We start from the raw sequence: 18,052 nt of genomic DNA, 5'->3' as shown, positions 1-18,052 counted from the left end.
ATCTCTTATGGGCCCCCCACTGCCTGCACTGTGGGCCGTACCTTTCTGTCACCAGCTCTTCAGCATCTACTTCCCTAGCTCCCACGGTGGATGTCAACCACGCAAGGATGCAATCTGTAGATCGCCAACAGTCTCTGAAACATCATGTGCCAACTTAATGATCCTTGTGAAAGGAGAGAGAGAAGGAAAAGGGGAAGATGGAAAGAACGGGTTTCCGATTTTCTTAGTTTGCATTAGAGTCTCGTGTAGCTAAGGTTAGCCTCAGATTCCCTACGTAGCTGAGGATGACCTTGAATTTATGCTCCTTCCGTCTCTGCATCCCAAGTTCTGGAATTACAGACTTTTATCACCACACTCAGTATACGCTGTGCTGGGGATGGATCCCAGAGCAAAAACTGTTACCAACTGAGTGGCATCTCTAGCTCAGGGAGGACAGATTCCCGTCCAAATACCATCCTGACCTGCCAATGTTTTCTTCTGTCAATGCATCTGATACCTGGACAAGGCCTAAAGATGTTATGTGACGAAATTCTAAAGCTGGAGATCAGTACAACCCAACAGACAGTCCAACATGACAGTTAGGCAACATGGATTCCGGCTTGAAGGGTCTCCTCTCTTCTTTTTTGAGGGCCCAGGAGCATTACTTGGCTGGGTGGTGGGGGGATGAGGCATGGATTGATTAAAGGTCCCCACCCTCATTTCTAAATGCTTTCATTCATTCTCAAAGAACAGGGAATAACCAATCCCTGTCATATCTGACACTGAAGTTTAGACCAGCCTGGTCTACAAGAGCTAGTTCCAGGACAGGCTCCAAATACAGAGAAACGCTGTCTTGAAAAAAAAAAAAAAAAGCTCTTGTGCTCTCCCAGGAGTCCGGGACAATTCCCAGTCCCCACATGAACTGCAGTCCCAGGGGAACTGAGGTCTTTGTCTCACTTCTTTGGGCATAGGCTTGCATGTGGTGCAGACATGCAAGGAGACAAAACAGTTATGCACATAATATTTTAAAAATCTAAAAAGAAATGCCCAGGACATTAGCGAGGCACACCATCGAATGGTGTGTCTGTGAAGAAACATCTAGCGAGGATGAGCTGAAGGGAGCACCCACGCGGAATGTGACATCATCAGTCCATGGTCTGGGGTCCTTGACCGAATAAGGGAAAGGAGAAACCAACCCAGACGAGGGGTGGCATTCCCTTTCCTCCACTTTCTGGCCCACTGAAATGGGAGCAAACCATCTCACTTCCCCACTGCCACATCTGCCCCGCCCCAGTGGACTACATAACCCCGGACACAAACCCAAATCAGCTCTTTTTTTTTTTTTTAAAGATTTATTTATTATGTATACAACATTCTGCCTCCATGTATGCCCGCATGCCAGAGGAAAGCGCCAGATCTCATTACAGATGGTTGTGAGCCATCATGTGGTTGCTGGGAATTGAACTCAGGACCTCTGGAAGAGCAGACAGTGCTCGTAACCACTGAGCCATCTCTCCAGCCCCCAAATCAGCTCTTGCACCCTTAAATTGCTTCTCCTCCGGCTGTTTGGCCAAAACAATGAGAAAAGTCACTAACACCGCGGGGAGCTGATGTACCCACAGGACACTGAGCAGGACGAGGACACACACCAGGTACTCCCTGCTCTAGCTCCTCTTTCACCACGTGATCTTAAAGCGCAGTTCAGTCTGCAAAGCTGCAGCAGAGCTGCCTACTCCGGACGCTGCAGCAGGGCTGCTGTCTCTGGACGCTGCGACTCTCCCTGCGAATGGCATGAAAAAAATTAACACATATTAAAAGGGAAATTTTTGAAGACTCAGAACTGCCATTCTCCCAGAAATTCTCTTAGCTTCCCAGCACCTGGAGAGAGCAAATGAAAGCCCGTGCAAAGGGACGGATTTGGCGTCATGCGCTTTCAGAAGGTCAAACGCAATTAGAGTGAATTAAAATGATCTGTTTAAGTAGATGCGCTACTTTAACACCAGCTCTCGGGCCTCAGAAACGAACCTAGCCTGGCTTCCGTGGATGACTGATGACATCATATTTAACTTTTAGGCTTGGCTGTGAAATTTGGCCCCGTGTGTGTTTATGTTTTATCAAGCCTATAAAAGTGGGAGAGGATTCCTTCTGGGACAGTCTGAGTTCCAGCTCAGGTTGTGACTTACAGGTTGTGTGACCTTGGACAAGCTAGCCATTTCAGCCCACAGACAGTCAACTTGACAATGAAGAAAACAGCGTCTGTCTGCCTCCTAGGGAGCTATGAAGCTCAAATGAGATGGGAACTGTGCCGGCTACACAAACAGCCAGGACCAGCGGGTTCACAGATAGAACCCCTTCTGCCTCGCGCTGCCAAATCTCTATTGAATATGCATACTGTGGGTTTCCCTTAACCCTTTTTCTTGGAACAAGACCCTTTGAAAGTATCCTTTTTAGAACTAAAATCACGTTATGTTTAGCTGGCCTATTTACACCCCCCCACCCCCAATGACAGGATATTTATCTCTGAGACAAGGAAACAGCTAAAACCATGAAGAAAAGGAGGCCCAGAGAGAGATAGTAACCTCGGGCACAAAAACCTCACCATCCTGACGGGCTTTCTCTCCTTGGTGAAACTGACATTAAAATCCAAAGCCATACATGCTGGTGTAAAATTCAGCTCCAGAAGACGGGTGAGGTGCACATCTGTAAATCTCAACATCTGAGAGGTGAAGGCAAGGAGATCCGGGAATTTGTGGATATCTTTGGCTATGCAAAGAATCCAAGGGTAGGGCCACCAGGTGGCACCTGCTGCCGAGCCTGACGACCTGAGTTTGATCCCTGGGACCCTGTGCTGCGTAGTTTCATGTCAGCTTGGCACAAGCTAAAGTCCTACGAGAGGAGGGAATCTCAATTAGGAAAACGCCTCCGTAAGATCAGGTTGTAGGCAAGCCTGTAGGGCATTTTCTTGATTAGCGACTGGTCCCACCCTGGGCTGGTGGTCCTGGATTCCATAAGAAAGCAGGCTGACCAAATCATGGTGAGCAAGCCAGTAAGCAGCACCCCTCCAGGGCATCAACATCAGCTCCTGCCTCCCGGTTCCGGCCATTTTTGAGTTCCTGTCCTGACTTCTTCAGTGATGAACTGTGACAGAGAAGTGTGTGCCAAATAAGCCCTTTCCTCCCCAAGCTGCTTGGGTCACGGTGTTTTACGGCACTAATTGTAACCCCAACTAAGACAGACAAGGAAGAATAGAACTTGAATTTTTCAAGTTGTCCTCTGACCTCCACATGTACCCCATAGCACATGCACCTGCTCACGCACACACACATACATGCACACAACAAATCAGTGTAATTTTTAAAAAGAAAGTTCAGAGCAGGAGAGATGGTTCAGCAGTTAAGAGCACTTGCTGCTCTGTCAGAGGACCCAGGTTCAATTCTCAGGCTCACACCCATCTGTAAGGCTGGTTCCAGAAGACCTGGTGCCTTCTGGACTCTATGGGTATGAGGCATGTGCGTGGTGAACAGACAGACAGACAAGCAGAGCTCTCATACAGACAAAAGTAAACTCCACACACACACACACACACACACACACAGTTCCAAACCCAGCCTGGGCAGTGTGAGACCCTACCCCAAACAAACAGAGAAAACAAATACCAAGGTTACAATTCACTGACCTTCTGGTCTGCGTCTTCTTCCGGAAGTGTTGAGTTCAGGTTACCACCCAAGTCCTGCTGGTCCAGCTTGGACTTGTGTGTGCTGGGCTGACAAAATGTATTTGGCAAATATTTACAAAGGAAGAAAAAAAAAGACGTAGGCTACAATCGTTCTTTCTTCCTACTAAGTTTCTGGAGTCCAGGACTGGACGCACTGAGTTCACCATATTCCAGCAACCCTGAGACACTGATACTTCTGAGACAGTTGAGATACGACACGGGGCTTCCTCGCCGTCTCAATGCTTGGGAAAGTCACACATCTCAGGATAGATAGCACAGTGTGCGTTTTACCAAAGTAAATCCCTGATAGGCTCGATTAGCAGACTTCAGCCTGTCTCATGGTCAGCCCCAGCTCCTTGCATGCTGTCGGATCATGCTTCAGTGTGGCTGCAAGAGGGACATTCATTCTGCTTTGGTTCTAGATACAGTAACAATCAGTCATAAGCTTGGACCATGAAATACTTGGCAGAACAAAAACAAACAGGACCGCGAAACACTTCTCAGAACAAAAGCAATCAGTTCTGTGGCTCAAAGGAAGGCTTGAAGGACCAGAACCGAGCACTGAGTACTGAGCTCCTGCTCGCCACATCAGCTATGTCTCCTCGCTCAAGTAGGGCTTCTTGTTGTTGGACTACATGCTTGGTTTGTGGGCCGTGCTTCTGTTTCCGGGTTCCACTTGCGGCTGGACAGCAAGTGTGGACATGTGTGTGTGTGTATATGCACATATGTGTATGTGTGTCTGTGTGTGCACGTGTGTGTGTGTGTGTGCATGTGTGTGTACATGTGTGTGTATGTGTGTATATGTGTGTGTGCGTGGTGTATCTGTGTCTGTGTGTGTGTGTGTGTGTGTGAGAGAGAGAGAGAGAGAGAGAGAGAGAGAGAGAGAGAGACGGCAGCACATCACCTGCTGGGCTCAAGATGATATTTATACCATGCAATACGAGTTTTCAGACTCCTTTTGATCTTTCGAGCAGAAGGAGAGCTAGAAATAAAGCTTTGTGTCATGATCGCTTTTTTTTTTTTTTTTTTTTTTGGCTCATTTGCTTTTTGATGGGCCAGCCTCTCCATTTAGAATGTTCTTGTCCTCAAATTCTTCTGTCTGGGCAAGAAAAAGGCCTATTTTTGGCAGTTTGTTGTTGTCTGTTTTGTTTTTTGGACAGTCTTGCATAGCCGGGGCTGACCTTGAACTTGTAACCCTCAAACTGAGGGCTTTGAGCGTGCTATACAAAGCACTCCCCGAGCTGGGTTACATGGCCAGCCTTAGTCTGTTCTTTTAGTTATGCCTCCCCTCCACAGGATGTAATATATACACAGCAGCAAAGAGAATCTCATACAAACGTACTTCTAAGGGACTAAACCACAGCCAGGTGTGGGGAAAATGATTCAAATTATTGTAGTTCTCCTAGGGGCTTTTTAATCTTTGGGTACCATGATGACTTGCCAGGAGCCTTGGGCTGTTACAGTAATGAAGGGTGTTGGTAGCCCCCACAGCGGGCAGGAACTGTCGATGACTAAGCACTGATGATGGACCTTCTGCCTGCTCCTGTCTCCCTTGCAGTCAGAGTACCACTATGAATACACCGCCTGCGACAGCACGGGTTCCAGGTGGAGGGTCGCCGTGCCACACACCCCGGGCCTGTGCACCAGCCTCCCCGACCCCGTCAAGGGCACCGAGTGCTGTAAGCAGCCTTCCCTGTCCCAGGGTCTCCCCTATCCTTAGCCCCTAGCCTTCCATGCCAGGGTGTTCTTAAGGGGACAGATGCCAGATCTTTCGTCCACCGCCACCCCTTCTGGAACGCGGTGCAGAAATTTTATTTCGCCAGGTGTGGTGGCAAAGGCCTTTAAGCCCAGCTCTTAGGAGGTAGAGGCAGGTGGACCTCTGTGAGTTAGAGGCCAGCCTGGTCTACATAGTGAGCTCCAGGACAGCCAGGACTATAGAGAGAGACCATGTCTCAAAAAAAAAAAAAAAAAACATAAAAAAAAAAAACCCTATCAAAAAAAAAAAAAACACAAAACAAAAGAACAAAAAGAAAGAAATGTTATTTAATAGATTCAACCTGAGTATCTGAATTTGCTTTTATTTTTCAATTTAGATCCAGTGAGTACAATATAAACAATTCTATATGCCTGCCACTCACTCATACACACGCACACACACACACACACACACACACACACACACCCTTCATTTTTCTTTTCTGCCTGTGCATTTCTCTCTGATCTATACCTACCAGCCTCAGCAGTCTTTAGGGAATATTGCAATTTGCTTTTGTTTTTGAAAAGCCAAAGAAACGAGCTTGTGCAGATACCTTTTTTTTTTTTTTTTTTTTTTTTTTTAAACACACTGGGCATCACTTCAGGGAGCAAGAACCTTGCAGTGTGACCAGAAGGGTGGTGACTGCAGCTCCCATCCCAACTCTGTGACTCAGTCCTCACAGCTTTCTATCCCCTGTGTCCTGTTCTTCTAGGAATGCAAAGGGCATAACAATAAATTCCAGGAACTAGAGATGAGAGATCATTGAAAAAGTTGCAAAGGAGATAAAGGACTTTCAATTCCCACCTCAGTTTAGCCCAGTATCTCGTCCGTCCTTCCTTCCTTCCTTCCTTCCTTCCTTCCTTCCTTCCTCCCTCCCTCCCTCCCTCCCTCCCTTCCTCCCCCTCCCTCCCTTCCATTCCTTCCTTTCTTCTTTCTTTCCACAGGTCTCATATAAATGAGGCTGACCTTGAACTCCTATCTTCCCTTCCCAAGTGGTAGGATTGCTGGTGAGTCACCACCTTGCCTGACTTTAAAATACTTTTTTCTTTTTTAAAATGTCGGCTTTATTGAGACGCAACTACTTTGGCTAGGTTGTTTTATTTTTCTTAATTGAGAAAGGCCCTCTGAGTAGCCTTGGCTGGCCTAGAACTTGCTATGCGGACAAGGCTGATCTTCAACTTACAACAATACCTCCTCTTACTGACCATAAATCCCACCCTTTATCTGGCAAATTTCAGGGCCGCTAGAATCTTTGTAGCAACCCTTTGTTTTGTTTTGTTTTTTGAGACAGGATTTCTCTGACTGTCTTAGAACTCAGAGATCCACCTACCTCTGCCTCTCAAGTGCTAGGATTAAAGGCGTGCGCCACCACTGCCCAGCTGTTCCCGGCAACTCTTAACCACTCACATTTTGGGGCATTTAGAGACCAAAAAGAAAGTTCTTAGCAACAGTCTCTCAGTTTCCATGGTAACCACAAATTTGCCTTATGTCTCTATGACTTTACTCGTGTGGTCTTTCCATATAAATACCATCACACAAGATGTCCCTTAGCCCTAGGTTTCAGTGGTCCCGGCTCTAGCTTGCCTCCAGCCCCATCCCTCCTCCCGAGACCACAGTGACCTCAGCACCCCTCCCTTGTCCCTGCCCTACTTTCCAGCTTTCTCTTGCGATGCCGGAGAGTTTTTGGATATGAAGGACCAGTCCTGCAAGCCCTGCGCAGAGGGCCGCTACTCCCTCGGCACTGGCATCCGTTTTGATGAGTGGGATGAGCTGCCTCATGGCTTTGCCAGCCTCTCGGCCAACCTGGAAGTCGATGACACCATCACTGAGTCCACGGAGAACTGCACTTCGTGAGTCTGGGAGCGAGCACCCAAGTCTCCTGGGGAAGGGGCTGCAGGGCATCCTGGGCACTGTTGTGTGCTGCTCCTGAGGCAGATAGGAGGACACCACACTCCCTGGGGGTGGACGCGGGAGGGGGGACCCATTCTAACCTAAGCTTACCACTGACATCTGTGAGAGACACACCTAAAGAAATAGAGGCAGGGGCTGGAGAGATGGCTCAATGGTTAAGAGCACTGCCTGCTCTTCCAAAGGTCTTGAGTTCAATTCCCGGCAACCACATGGTGGCTCACAACCATCTGTAATGAGGTCTGGTGCCCTCTTCTGGTCTGCAGACATACACACAGAATATTGAATACATAATAAATAAATAAATAAGTAAATATTTAAAAAAAAAAAGAAATAGAGGCAGGTGGATGAGGAACAACAAGTGTATAATGGACCAGCAGGTTTAAAACAAAAGCCAATTGGATTTTCTTTGTGGAATCTTGAGTCAGTAAATAAACTTCATGAACCGGATTGGAAGACAACGTACGAAGCATTGGTTGTCTTGCCGGCTTTGGTGCCAAACGTCTAAAACTGGCTGTGTATGACATGTTGTGGATTTGGAGGGATCATGAATGAGATTCTCTAACACCCTTCAGACCCATGTCTTAGTCACTGTTCTATTGCTGTGAGGAGACACCATGACCAAGGCAACCTATAAAAGAAAGCCTTTAATTGGGAGCTGGCTTCCAGTTTCAGAGGGTGAGCCCACGCAGCAGGCAGGAAAGCGTGGCCCTGGAGCTGTAGCTGAGATCTTACATCTAATCCACAAGCGCGAGACTGGGCCTCTATGGGCTTTTGAAACCCTCCCAACAAGGCCACACCGCCCAATCCTTCTCAGACAGTTCCACCAACTAGGGACCAAGGATTCAATGATTCGAGTCTGTTGTGGCCAGTCTCATTTGACCCACCACATCCCAGTAGCTAGGAATCCCCAGCTCAGAAGGAGACCTTTGCCAGTCATTGAAAAGCTCAGTGCCCCCTCCCCACGGGAGTCAGGGCTAGACAGGCTGAGTATGTATTCCAGATGTGCCCTTTAGGGACTCGGCCCTGTGCTAGATGTCCTACATAGAAGGTTTTTCTTGAACCTACTCAGGAGCCCAGGGAAACTGGCGTTGTGACTTCCATTCTGCAGTGAAAAGCTGGAGGCCCAGTGAGGTTAAGCATTCCATCTTAATTTCCTAGCTCGAAACTGGCGGGACTGATGGCAGACACAGTCCCAAGTTTCTCCCGCTCCACACTGCTGCCTTCACATCACATGACTGTGTGCCAGGTGGCCGTGGGTTCCAGGGAGGAAACCATTAGGATGAAAAGTTACATAAAGCAGTTCTGGCAATATGTGTGTCAGGAAAACAAATGCTCTCTTTATACCGAAGCAAGTAAATGCGTAGCATGAATTCTAATTGGTCTTAATAATAAAAACCCAGGGTCAGATATAGGGGTTAATGCTGGAGATACGAGAAGCAGAGCAGCCAGCCACCAGAGAGGTCTGTAAAAGAACTCTATCAATGCTCAGCCCGAAGGGGCAATCCTGTCCTCAGACTGCATCTCCAGACTGCGTCTGTCTCCACCAAACCTCAGACTGCACAATTCCTGTCTCCTCCTGCCTTATATTCCTCTCTCTGCCCAGCCATATCACTCCTGTCTCCACCTCCCTAGTGCTGGGATTAAAGACACATGACCCCAAGTGCTGGGATCACCTTTGTGTGAGCTCTGTTTCTCTTTTAGACAGATTCAGTCTCACGTAGTCCAGGGTGGTGTTGAACTAACAGAGATGCCTCTGCATCTGTCCCCAGAGTCCTGGGATTAAAGGTGTGTTCCTCCACTCCCTGGTCTCTAGTGGCTTAGCTCTGCACTCTGATCTTCAGGCAAGCTTTATTTGTTAAAACATAAAAGCAAAATATCGCTACATAAATGCACTAAAAGGACCAAAGAATTGTGTTACACTTGAATTTCTCTTTTCAAAGTTTGTTTTTGTGCTGCTGAACCTGGGGAGTTGAACCTGGGGCCTCACCCATGCTAACTCCCATTCCTGTGCTTAAATCTCTCAGGGGGACCAGTGTTTGAACCACACCGTAGACATTTAATCATCCAATTGCATTTTATTTATTTGTTTGTTTTTATTGAGAAAGTGTCTCTCTAAAACCTTGACTGGCCTGGAACTCATTATGAAGACCAGGTGGGCCTGGAAACTCACAGTGATCCACCTGCCTCTGCCTCCCTCCCAAGAGCTAGGATTAAAGGCGTGTGCCACCATGCCCAGCAAGTCATCCAATTGTAACATTAGAGTTCAAGTTTACATATCATAATCACTATCGCGATAGCTTGGTGGGGGCAGATATAGAGCTAGAAAAGATGCAAGCGAGAAAGGAGGGACTGTGTGGGTTAAAACGATCTGGCGCCCGTCCTGTCGTTTGGCCAGGACTGGACAAGATGCGGATCATCCATCTATCCGCTCCATCACTTCCCAACCCTGGAAGAGGAAAGGTTTCTCCTCCCTGGGGACCACAGTGAGAGCAGTGGAAATCATTATCTCTCAGTGAGGCAGGATGTGCGTAGGTTAATAACAGCTCCTGTTTTCAAGGCACAGACCACCACGGAGCCTGGATCTTAAGGCACCCAGAGACAACCCTAGGAGGGAGAGGGGATTTCTCCTCAGTAGAAATGGCCATCTGGAGAGATTTTTAAAGTCAGCAATTGAGCTGATAGTACGAACCTGGCTCTGGCTTTTCGGTATGCTGTCCCGTTACTTCCTGTTCAGCTGGACCAGCACCCTCTGCCTGGTCCACCTTGCAACCTCCCAGCTGCTCTTCTGCCTCCTCCAGGCCATGGTTGTGACTCCACCCAGCAGCCAGCAGGATGAATACTCATCTAAACACAAGGGTTTCTTGCTCGGAACTGCTCTTGGGATGAGATCCAGTCCTTTCCCATAGCCCGAGGAGGCTGCTGTTCTCCTCTGTCCTCTGCCCATTTTGCCTGCGTCTCCCAAACATCTCCCCTGCTGCTGCCATGCCGCAGCCACACCAGCTGGCCGGATGCTTTTCCTCCCAAAACCTTAGAGGAGCCCTTCCACAGGCCTGTCCCTGGCTCTTACTTGGCTCTCACTTCTCAGAGTAAAAGTCAAGTCCTCAAAGAAACCATCCCTGCACCAGGAGTCTCCTAAAACAGACTCTGGTGTCACCTTGTCATTTGTTGTTTTTTTTTTTTTTTTTTTTTTCGAGACAGGGTTTCTCTGTGGCTTTTGAGCCTGTCCTGGAACTAGCTCTGTAGACCAGGCTGGTCTCGAACTCACAGAGATCCTCCTGCCTCTGCCTCCCGAGTGCTGGGATTAAAGGCGTGCGCCACCATCGCCCGGCTGTTGTTGTTGTTTTGTTTGTTTTTCGAGACAAGGTTTTTCTGTAGCTTTGGCGCCTGCCCTGGCACCTTGTCATTCTTGTTACCATGCTCAGCACAGTATTCCTATGTGATTAATTGTATTAGTTAAGTTTCTGTTCCCTCAACTAGGAACAGAATAGAAGCCCTAAGCAGGAGAGCACCAGCCGGCCGTGTCTCCAGCATCTAACACATCATTTTCCACAAAAGTGACACAGAACTAACTATGGGGAAGAGGGCAAACTGTACAGTCTCCATGTTTGTTAGGATCCCCAAGGTTTTAAGAGTCATTCATGGATCCTGGGTGTAGGTCCTAGGACCAGAGCTTGGGAAACAGTCTGCCGGCAGACACTGAGGTCCCTAGAGGGAATCAGAGTTTAATCTAGTTCAATTCTGTTGTTGTGTTAAAAATGCCTCGAAAGAAGGCAACTTGGTCGGGGGAGACGTGTTTATTTCTACTCCCAGCTCCAGGCTACTGTCTGTCACTGAGAAGCAAGGTGATAGGAACTTGAAACAGCTAGTCTTGCCACTTTCACAGCCAAGAACAGCGAGAAGCAAACACATGCTTGCTCACGCTTCGCTAGGTTTTGGCTCTCTTTCACAGCGCAGGGCCACCGCCTAGGGAGCAGCGCTGCTCATGATGATCTGGTCCTCCTACATTAATAAACAGTCATCCCCACAGACATGCCCGAGGATCAACCTGATCTAGACACTTCCTCATGAAAACTTGGAGCTGGAGAGGTGGCTCAGTGGTTAAGAGCACTTGCTGTCCTTGCAAAGGGCCTGGGTTCGGTTCCTAGCACCCACACAAGAGCTCACAACTGTCTGTAACCCAGTGAACCAATGCCATCTTTTGGCTTCCATGGGCACTGCACACACAGTGTGCTAATATGTATGTAGGCAGAACTGAGTCTTTTCCAGGTGATTCTGTATTATGTTTGTCAAGTTGGCATCCATCAGCACAGCGTGGGGTTTGGTGTTGGGTGTGAGTGGATGGGAAGGAGCAGCAGCCAAGTAACCGTCAACAAGAATGAAAGAAAAGTAGACGTCGACATTAAACACAGTAACCACTAAAAACGCAGGCAGATCACACCTGACTGGCCTATGGTTAGTCTAGTCTTATACTCAGTCTCCTCTTCTTAAAAATGGTAGAAAGCCCGGTGCGGTGGTGCACACCTTTAATCACAGGACTCAAGAGGCAGAGGCAGGTGGACCTCTGTGAGTTCAAGGACTGACTGGTTTCCATAGTAGTGCCTGGCAGACCAGAGATACACAGTGAGACTGTCTCAAAAACAAACGAACGGTGGTGCTAAAAATAGTGCTGTCCTTGTTGTTGTTGTTGTTGTTGGTGGTGGTGGTGGTGTTTGAGACAAGTTTTCTCTGTGTCACCGTATCTGTTCTGGAACTTACACTATAGTTCAGGCTGGCCTTGAACTCAGAGATTCGCCTGCCTCTGCCTCCCAAGTTCTGGCATTAAAGGCCTGCACCACCATGCCCAGCTAATAGGTCTATTCTTAAAGAATGTAGTAGTGATTAAACAAGATATAGATAGATAGATAGATAGATAGATAGATAGATAGATAGATAGATGGATGGATAGATAGATAGGTAAAAGTTGTAGCCCAGGTGTGTTGGTTTGAATAGAAATGGCCCCAATAGACTCATGTGTTTGATTGTGTGAAGGTGTAGCCTGGCTGGAGGGAGTGCATCACTGTGGAGTGGGCTTTGAGGTCTCCTACGCTCCAGCTATACCCAGTGTGGGATGCAGCCTCCTGCCGCTGCCTGCGAATCAGGATATAGAACTCTCAGCTCCTTCTCCAGCACCGTGCGGACATACTTCTTGCCATGCTGAGAAAGAACTAAACCACTGAAACTGTAAACCAGCTCAAGTTAGATGTTTCCCTTTACAAGAGTTGCCATGGTCATGGTGTTTCTTCACAGCAACGGAATCCTTAACTAAGACACCGGGTGTTCTGGCACTTGGAACGTCAGGGTAGGAGGACAGAGAGCTCCAGGCCTGGGCTACATCGCATATCTTTGTCTTAATGAAACAAAGGTGGGCTGGAGAGATGGAGGCTCAGTACTTAAGAGCAATGACTGCTCTTCCAGAAGACTGGGTTGGTTAGATTCTCAGTGCCCACATGGTGGCTCACAACCATCTGTAATTCTAGTTCTAGGGAATCCAGTGCCCTCTCTGATCTCTGTGGGCACCAGGCACGCATGTGGTACATGCAGGCAAAACACCCATACACACAAAATAAGAATAAATCCACCTAAAATAAGCTTAGGAAGAAAACGAAGGCTTAGAATGTGTAACTCAGTGGTAGTACGCATTCCAGCACATTCAAGGCCTCGGATCCAATCTCAGATCCCCAGCCCTGATGGAGGGGTCGAGGAGAAGCGTCTAGAGCGATGCCTCTGACACTAGAAACCAACCAAAGATGTTGTTATTATTGAATATAAAGTGTCTTCACCAGGAGCAACACTATCAAACATCGGAACCGTGATGCATTTTGCAGATGTACCCCACTTAGGGCCTCCTTTTAATTATGCATCAAACCTCGAGAGTTATTTGTAGCTGATACCGTGGAGTACATCAGCATTAAATGTCTCTTTCGGCAAGAGAATCAACACTGTTAAGTTAGCTGGGTCATTTTGGAAGAATTTGGTTTCTTTCCATTTTGACAATAATACCGACTGTTACTGGGCAGTGGTGGCGGACACCTTTAATCCCAGCACTCAGGAGGCAGAGGCAAGCGGATCTCTGTGAGTTTAAGGCCTTCCTGGTCTACAGAGCGAGTTCCTCCAGAGCAGTCAAGGCTACACAGAGAAAAAAAAAAGCAAAACAAAACAATGAAACAAAAAAACCCAACTGTTGAGTTTTTTAAGGCTATGTTGCTTGAGCAGGCACAGGCAGACCCTGTGCACTGACTTAAAATTCTCCTAAAGGCCCTTGTTAGGCAGCTGGGAGCCTTGGGCTAGACTCAGGCAAAACGGAAGCAGTAGGGCTGCCTCAGTTTACCCTTTTCTCACATTATTTGTTTGCTGTCCTGAGGTCCCTGGTACCAGGAGACTGAGGGACTTTATCATGCAAGACAAGGTTGGCTTCTGTCCGCTCAGAATCCACCAGGCAGCCGGGAAGACAGGGAAGTGAAGAATTAAATTGTGGCCAGAAGAGGACCAGGTCACAAAGAAGCTTCAGGAAACATGCCTACTACCCCTTGAGCCCCTCCCTTTCCCTTTGGAACCTTGTTCATTAGAGCTGTAGGCATGTGCAGGCATGAGATGCTATTAATGGATCAGAGGCGACTTACCAAGGTTATACCCATAAAGAAAAATGACCCCCTCCCGTAGCCCCTTAGCTAAGGGTAGAGCTTCAAATGCCTCACCCTCCTCCATCCAGGCTGGAGTGTCGACTGACTTGGTTTTGTTGTTATTGTTTTGTTTTTTTGTTTGTTTGTTTTTATTTTTCGGGAAAGAGTTTTTTTCTGTGCTGCTTCGGAGCCTGTCCTAGAACTCCTGAGTCTGAAAAATCCCCAGAGTCCCTAACAGGAGAACATGGAACCTAACGCATGGCACAAAGCCTTGTGGGATGTGCTGCTGCCGTAACTCTCAGTCCCTGTTCTTTCCCAGCTCCAAGTGGGTTCCCCGAGGAGACTACATCGCTTCCAACACGGACGAATGCACAGCCACTCTGATGTACGCCGTCAACCTAAAGCAGTCCGGCACAGTTAACTTTGAATACTACTACCCAGACTCCAGCATCATCTTTGAGTTTTTTGTAAGTGCCTAGCCTGGGGAGAGGGAGGCAGGGGTTTACAGAGAGGTCAGGAACCTCTGAGGTTCAGATTTGTTTATAGGAATCAATCACAAGTCTAGCCTTGTTAGGGAAGTGTTTTGGTTTTCACTCTAGAGAAAGCTGTGAGCAAAATGGGCTGAGGCCTGGGGAGCTGAGAAGAAAAGGCACAAGGCAAAGGACGCAGATGGTGAGGGACAGAGCCTGTGGATTTCACACTTGTTATGACATACAAGTGGCTGAACTGCAAATTCTTTCTCTGGGGTCAATGTTCAGACATTGCTGAGTGTAGCTTACTTATCTGTTCTTGGTTTGGAAACTGGCAGCCCCTCTCCCACAAGATCAGTGTTGTAAAAGATCAGGAAGCAGGGGTGAGGTTTTCATCTCCTCAGGAGGCTGAACCTCTCATCCCAAACCCCTTCTGCCTCAGGTCCAGAATGACCAGTGCCAGCCCAATGCTGATGACTCCAGGTGGATGAAAACTACGGAGAAGGGATGGGAATTCCACAGTGTGAGTACCACACCAGCCGCCCCCACCATCCCGGAGGAGGGGCCGAGGGCCCTAAAGGGGAGCTTCTGCTCCAGCGCCCCTGGAGGGAGGAGTCCTCTCCTCGTGGTTGATGGATTAGGCCATAGGGTGGCCAGTTTGCTCCTGTGGCTTCATCCCAGGAGCCGGAGCTTTCCAGCTTTGGGGCTGGGTTTTCTGTAAAGCCAGAGCATGATCGAATGCCAGTCTCCCTTACTGTCAATCCCTCTGGTCCTATAAAGAGATGCTTGTAGTATATATGATGCAAGGACCATGTGTGGAGGACCAGAGAAGTGTGGGAGAGGGTTAGAAAGACAAAGCCTCAAGAGGTCACGCTGAGGAAGAGGAAGGAAAGGGTCAGAATAGGCTCTGCTTATTCAGCGAGGGACCAGTGAGGCAAATTAGCAATGCCTGTCTTTTTTTACCACCTACCTCATGTCTTTTTTTAAGGTCGAGCTAAACAGAGGCAATAATGTCCTCTATTGGAGAACCACAGCTTTCTCAGTGTGGTCCAAAGTGTCCAAGCCTGTGCTTGTGAGAAACATTGCCATAACAGGTACAGAGAACAGGCTCGGATCTGGGGTCTGCTGCTGGCTTCCTGGACTCTTGGCTTCTAGGGGAGGGTGGGTATTGGTCCCCAGGGCCTTGGTGTCTTGGATCAATCTTGATTTTCTATGCCATTTTTTTCTCCCCAGGGGTGGCTTACACTTCGGAATGTTTCCCCTGCAAGCCTGGCACATACGCCTCCAAACAGGGCTCCTCTTTCTGCAAGCTTTGTCCAGTCAACTCTTACTCCAATAAAGGAGAATCTTCTTGCCATCCATGTGATCCTGACAAATACTCAGGTGATGTTTGGGGGAGCAGGATACAGAGGAGGAGGGGGTACCAGTGAACACTCAAAGGAAAGCAGGATACCCATCCTGTTGGCCTATTACTAAAGACAATAATTCTTTGTTGTTTGTTGTTGTTGTTTGCTTGCTTGCTTTCGTAGGGAAAGGGGTATTAAGATACATTGTTGGAAGCCACTTGTTCATTTCCTGGCCTCCCAGACTCCCGAAATAATCACACAGAAGCTTTATTATTTGCAATAATCTTTGACCAATAGCTTAAGTGCATTGCTAACTAGCTCTTACACCTAGAAATAACCCATTTCCATTATTTTATATTTTACCACGAGGGTCATGGCCTACCGGCAAGGTTCCACCTGACAGCTCACATCTTTCCCCTCTGGTGGCTACATGGCATCTCTCTACTCTGCCTTCTTTCTCCCAGCATTCAGTTTAGTTCCCCCCACCCCTCCAGCTCTGCTCTGCCCTGCTATAGGTCCAAAGCAGTTTCTTTATTCATTAATGGTAATCACAGAATACAGAGGGGAGTCCCACATGAAAGACAGGATCTGTTTAGCCCATCCTGGGTTTAACCTCAAACCTCAGTATGTAGCAGAGATTAGCTTTGAATTTCCTTCTTTTTTTCTTTTCCTTTTTTTTTTTTTTTTTTGAGACAGGAGCTGCCTGGCACTCACTTTGTAGACCATGCTGACCTCAAACACACAGAGATCCTACCTCCTGCATCTACCTCCTGAGTGCAGGTATTAAATGTGTGTGCCACCAGGCCCAGCTTGCCTTTGAAGTTCTGCTCCCTCTGCTTTTACCTCTCAAGTATTGAGATTATAGGCAAATGTCACCATGCCTAATAGCTATATAAAAAAAACTACTATTCAATTTTTATTTTTGATGGTAAGTAGTAATTACATATTTACATATGTATCAATGAATCAGCCTGCTTCCATCTTGGACTTGGAAGTCATCTTATAATAAAGGCAAACTAGGTTCATTCCTGTTCATGGTTAAATTGCTGTTTCTCAAAGACTGGGCTATGTCCCACCTGTAACCTTAACTACAATGGTTCTGTACTGCCTCATCCAGGAAATGACAACCACATCTTTGTTTCAAAAGTCATCAGACCACCTTGCTAGCCTACCTTTGATCAAAGGGTTATTATGACCACCTGTTGTTATGACCCCCTTGTTATAGTCTGCTTCTGTAACTCTGCCTATTTGCCTGCCAAATCCCCCGTCTGAACACCCCTGCCCCTGAGCTATAACCATTATCCTGCCCATATCCAATGCTGTCTTCTTGAACCCCGCCTTAGGGAGAGAGAACCCATGTGTCCAAATTTTAAAAAGCTTGCTTTAATTAATTTGGCCATGATAATGGGATGTTGGTCTTTCTCCTTGAGTCTTTGGGATCAACAGTATGTGTGGTAGTACAGTGTGATATTGCAATACATGCCTACCTTGTGGAGTGATCAAACCAGGCCACAGTTGTCACTATTTGGCAACAAAGGTTGAAGAAAGAAGTTGGGATCTTTGGCCAGTCGAAGTGATATCCACTGAACACAAGGCAGACTTTTTCTCTTGTTTCTTTTGTTTTGTTGAGACAAATCTCAATGCTCTAAAGGAAAGTGGGGGGAGAAGCCTCCAAAAACATCCTGATTTGAAGAAAGAGGACCTGGGGCTGGAGAGATGGCTCAATGGTTCAAAGAGGGTACTGCTCCTGCATATGACCTGAGTTAGGTTTCCAGAGCCCGTGACACCCATGTGGGGCAGCTCATAACTGCCTGTGATTCCAGCTCTGAGGAAATCTGCTACACTCCCCTGGTCTTCCTGAGCGTTGCGCTCACATACAGGATCCCAACCCACAAAGACACATCTTTTTTAACTTAATCTTTTTTTTTTTAAGAGAAGGAAAAACAAGACCTGGTCATGTAAGGATATGTCAAAACACTGTTGTAAAATAGGTACTAGCACCAAAGAGCACTCTGCCTACGCAGCCCAGTGATGGACACCAGGTCTAAACTCCAGAATTGGCTATGAAACAAGAAGGAAGAGGAAGGGGTCTGGTCTTCTCTTTCCCCTAGGACTCCTCATCACGACTCTTTCTTCCCCTTCTTCTACAGAAACAAGTCCAAGCCCAGTACACAGCCCATTTGCATAGCTCCTCCCCCCTTCCATAGACATCCCCC

At 47.5% G+C, this 18,052-nt stretch overlaps 1 protein-coding gene across 1 annotated transcript in view; it reads left to right on the top strand.

The window, feature by feature from the left end:
- Positions 1-18,052, top strand: part of Elapor1 (endosome-lysosome associated apoptosis and autophagy regulator 1) — a 73,945-nt gene that overhangs the window by 30,040 nt on the left and 25,853 nt on the right. Inside the window, exons 2-7 of the mRNA XM_050120980.1 lie at positions 5,253-5,373; positions 7,108-7,300; positions 14,340-14,487; positions 14,933-15,013; positions 15,479-15,584; positions 15,724-15,873. Coding sequence (XP_049976937.1) covers positions 5,253-5,373; positions 7,108-7,300; positions 14,340-14,487; positions 14,933-15,013; positions 15,479-15,584; positions 15,724-15,873 — 799 coding nt within the window. The remainder of the gene's footprint in view (positions 1-5,252; positions 5,374-7,107; positions 7,301-14,339; positions 14,488-14,932; positions 15,014-15,478; positions 15,585-15,723; positions 15,874-18,052) is intronic.

The sequence above is a fragment of the Alexandromys fortis genome, unplaced genomic scaffold (genome assembly GCF_014885135.2).
Source record: "Alexandromys fortis isolate MF-2015 unplaced genomic scaffold, M_Fortis_MF-2015_v1.1 scaffold_176, whole genome shotgun sequence".
NCBI lineage: Eukaryota > Metazoa > Chordata > Mammalia > Rodentia > Cricetidae > Alexandromys > Alexandromys fortis.
This window is presented reverse-complemented; position numbering and strand designations above follow the sequence as displayed.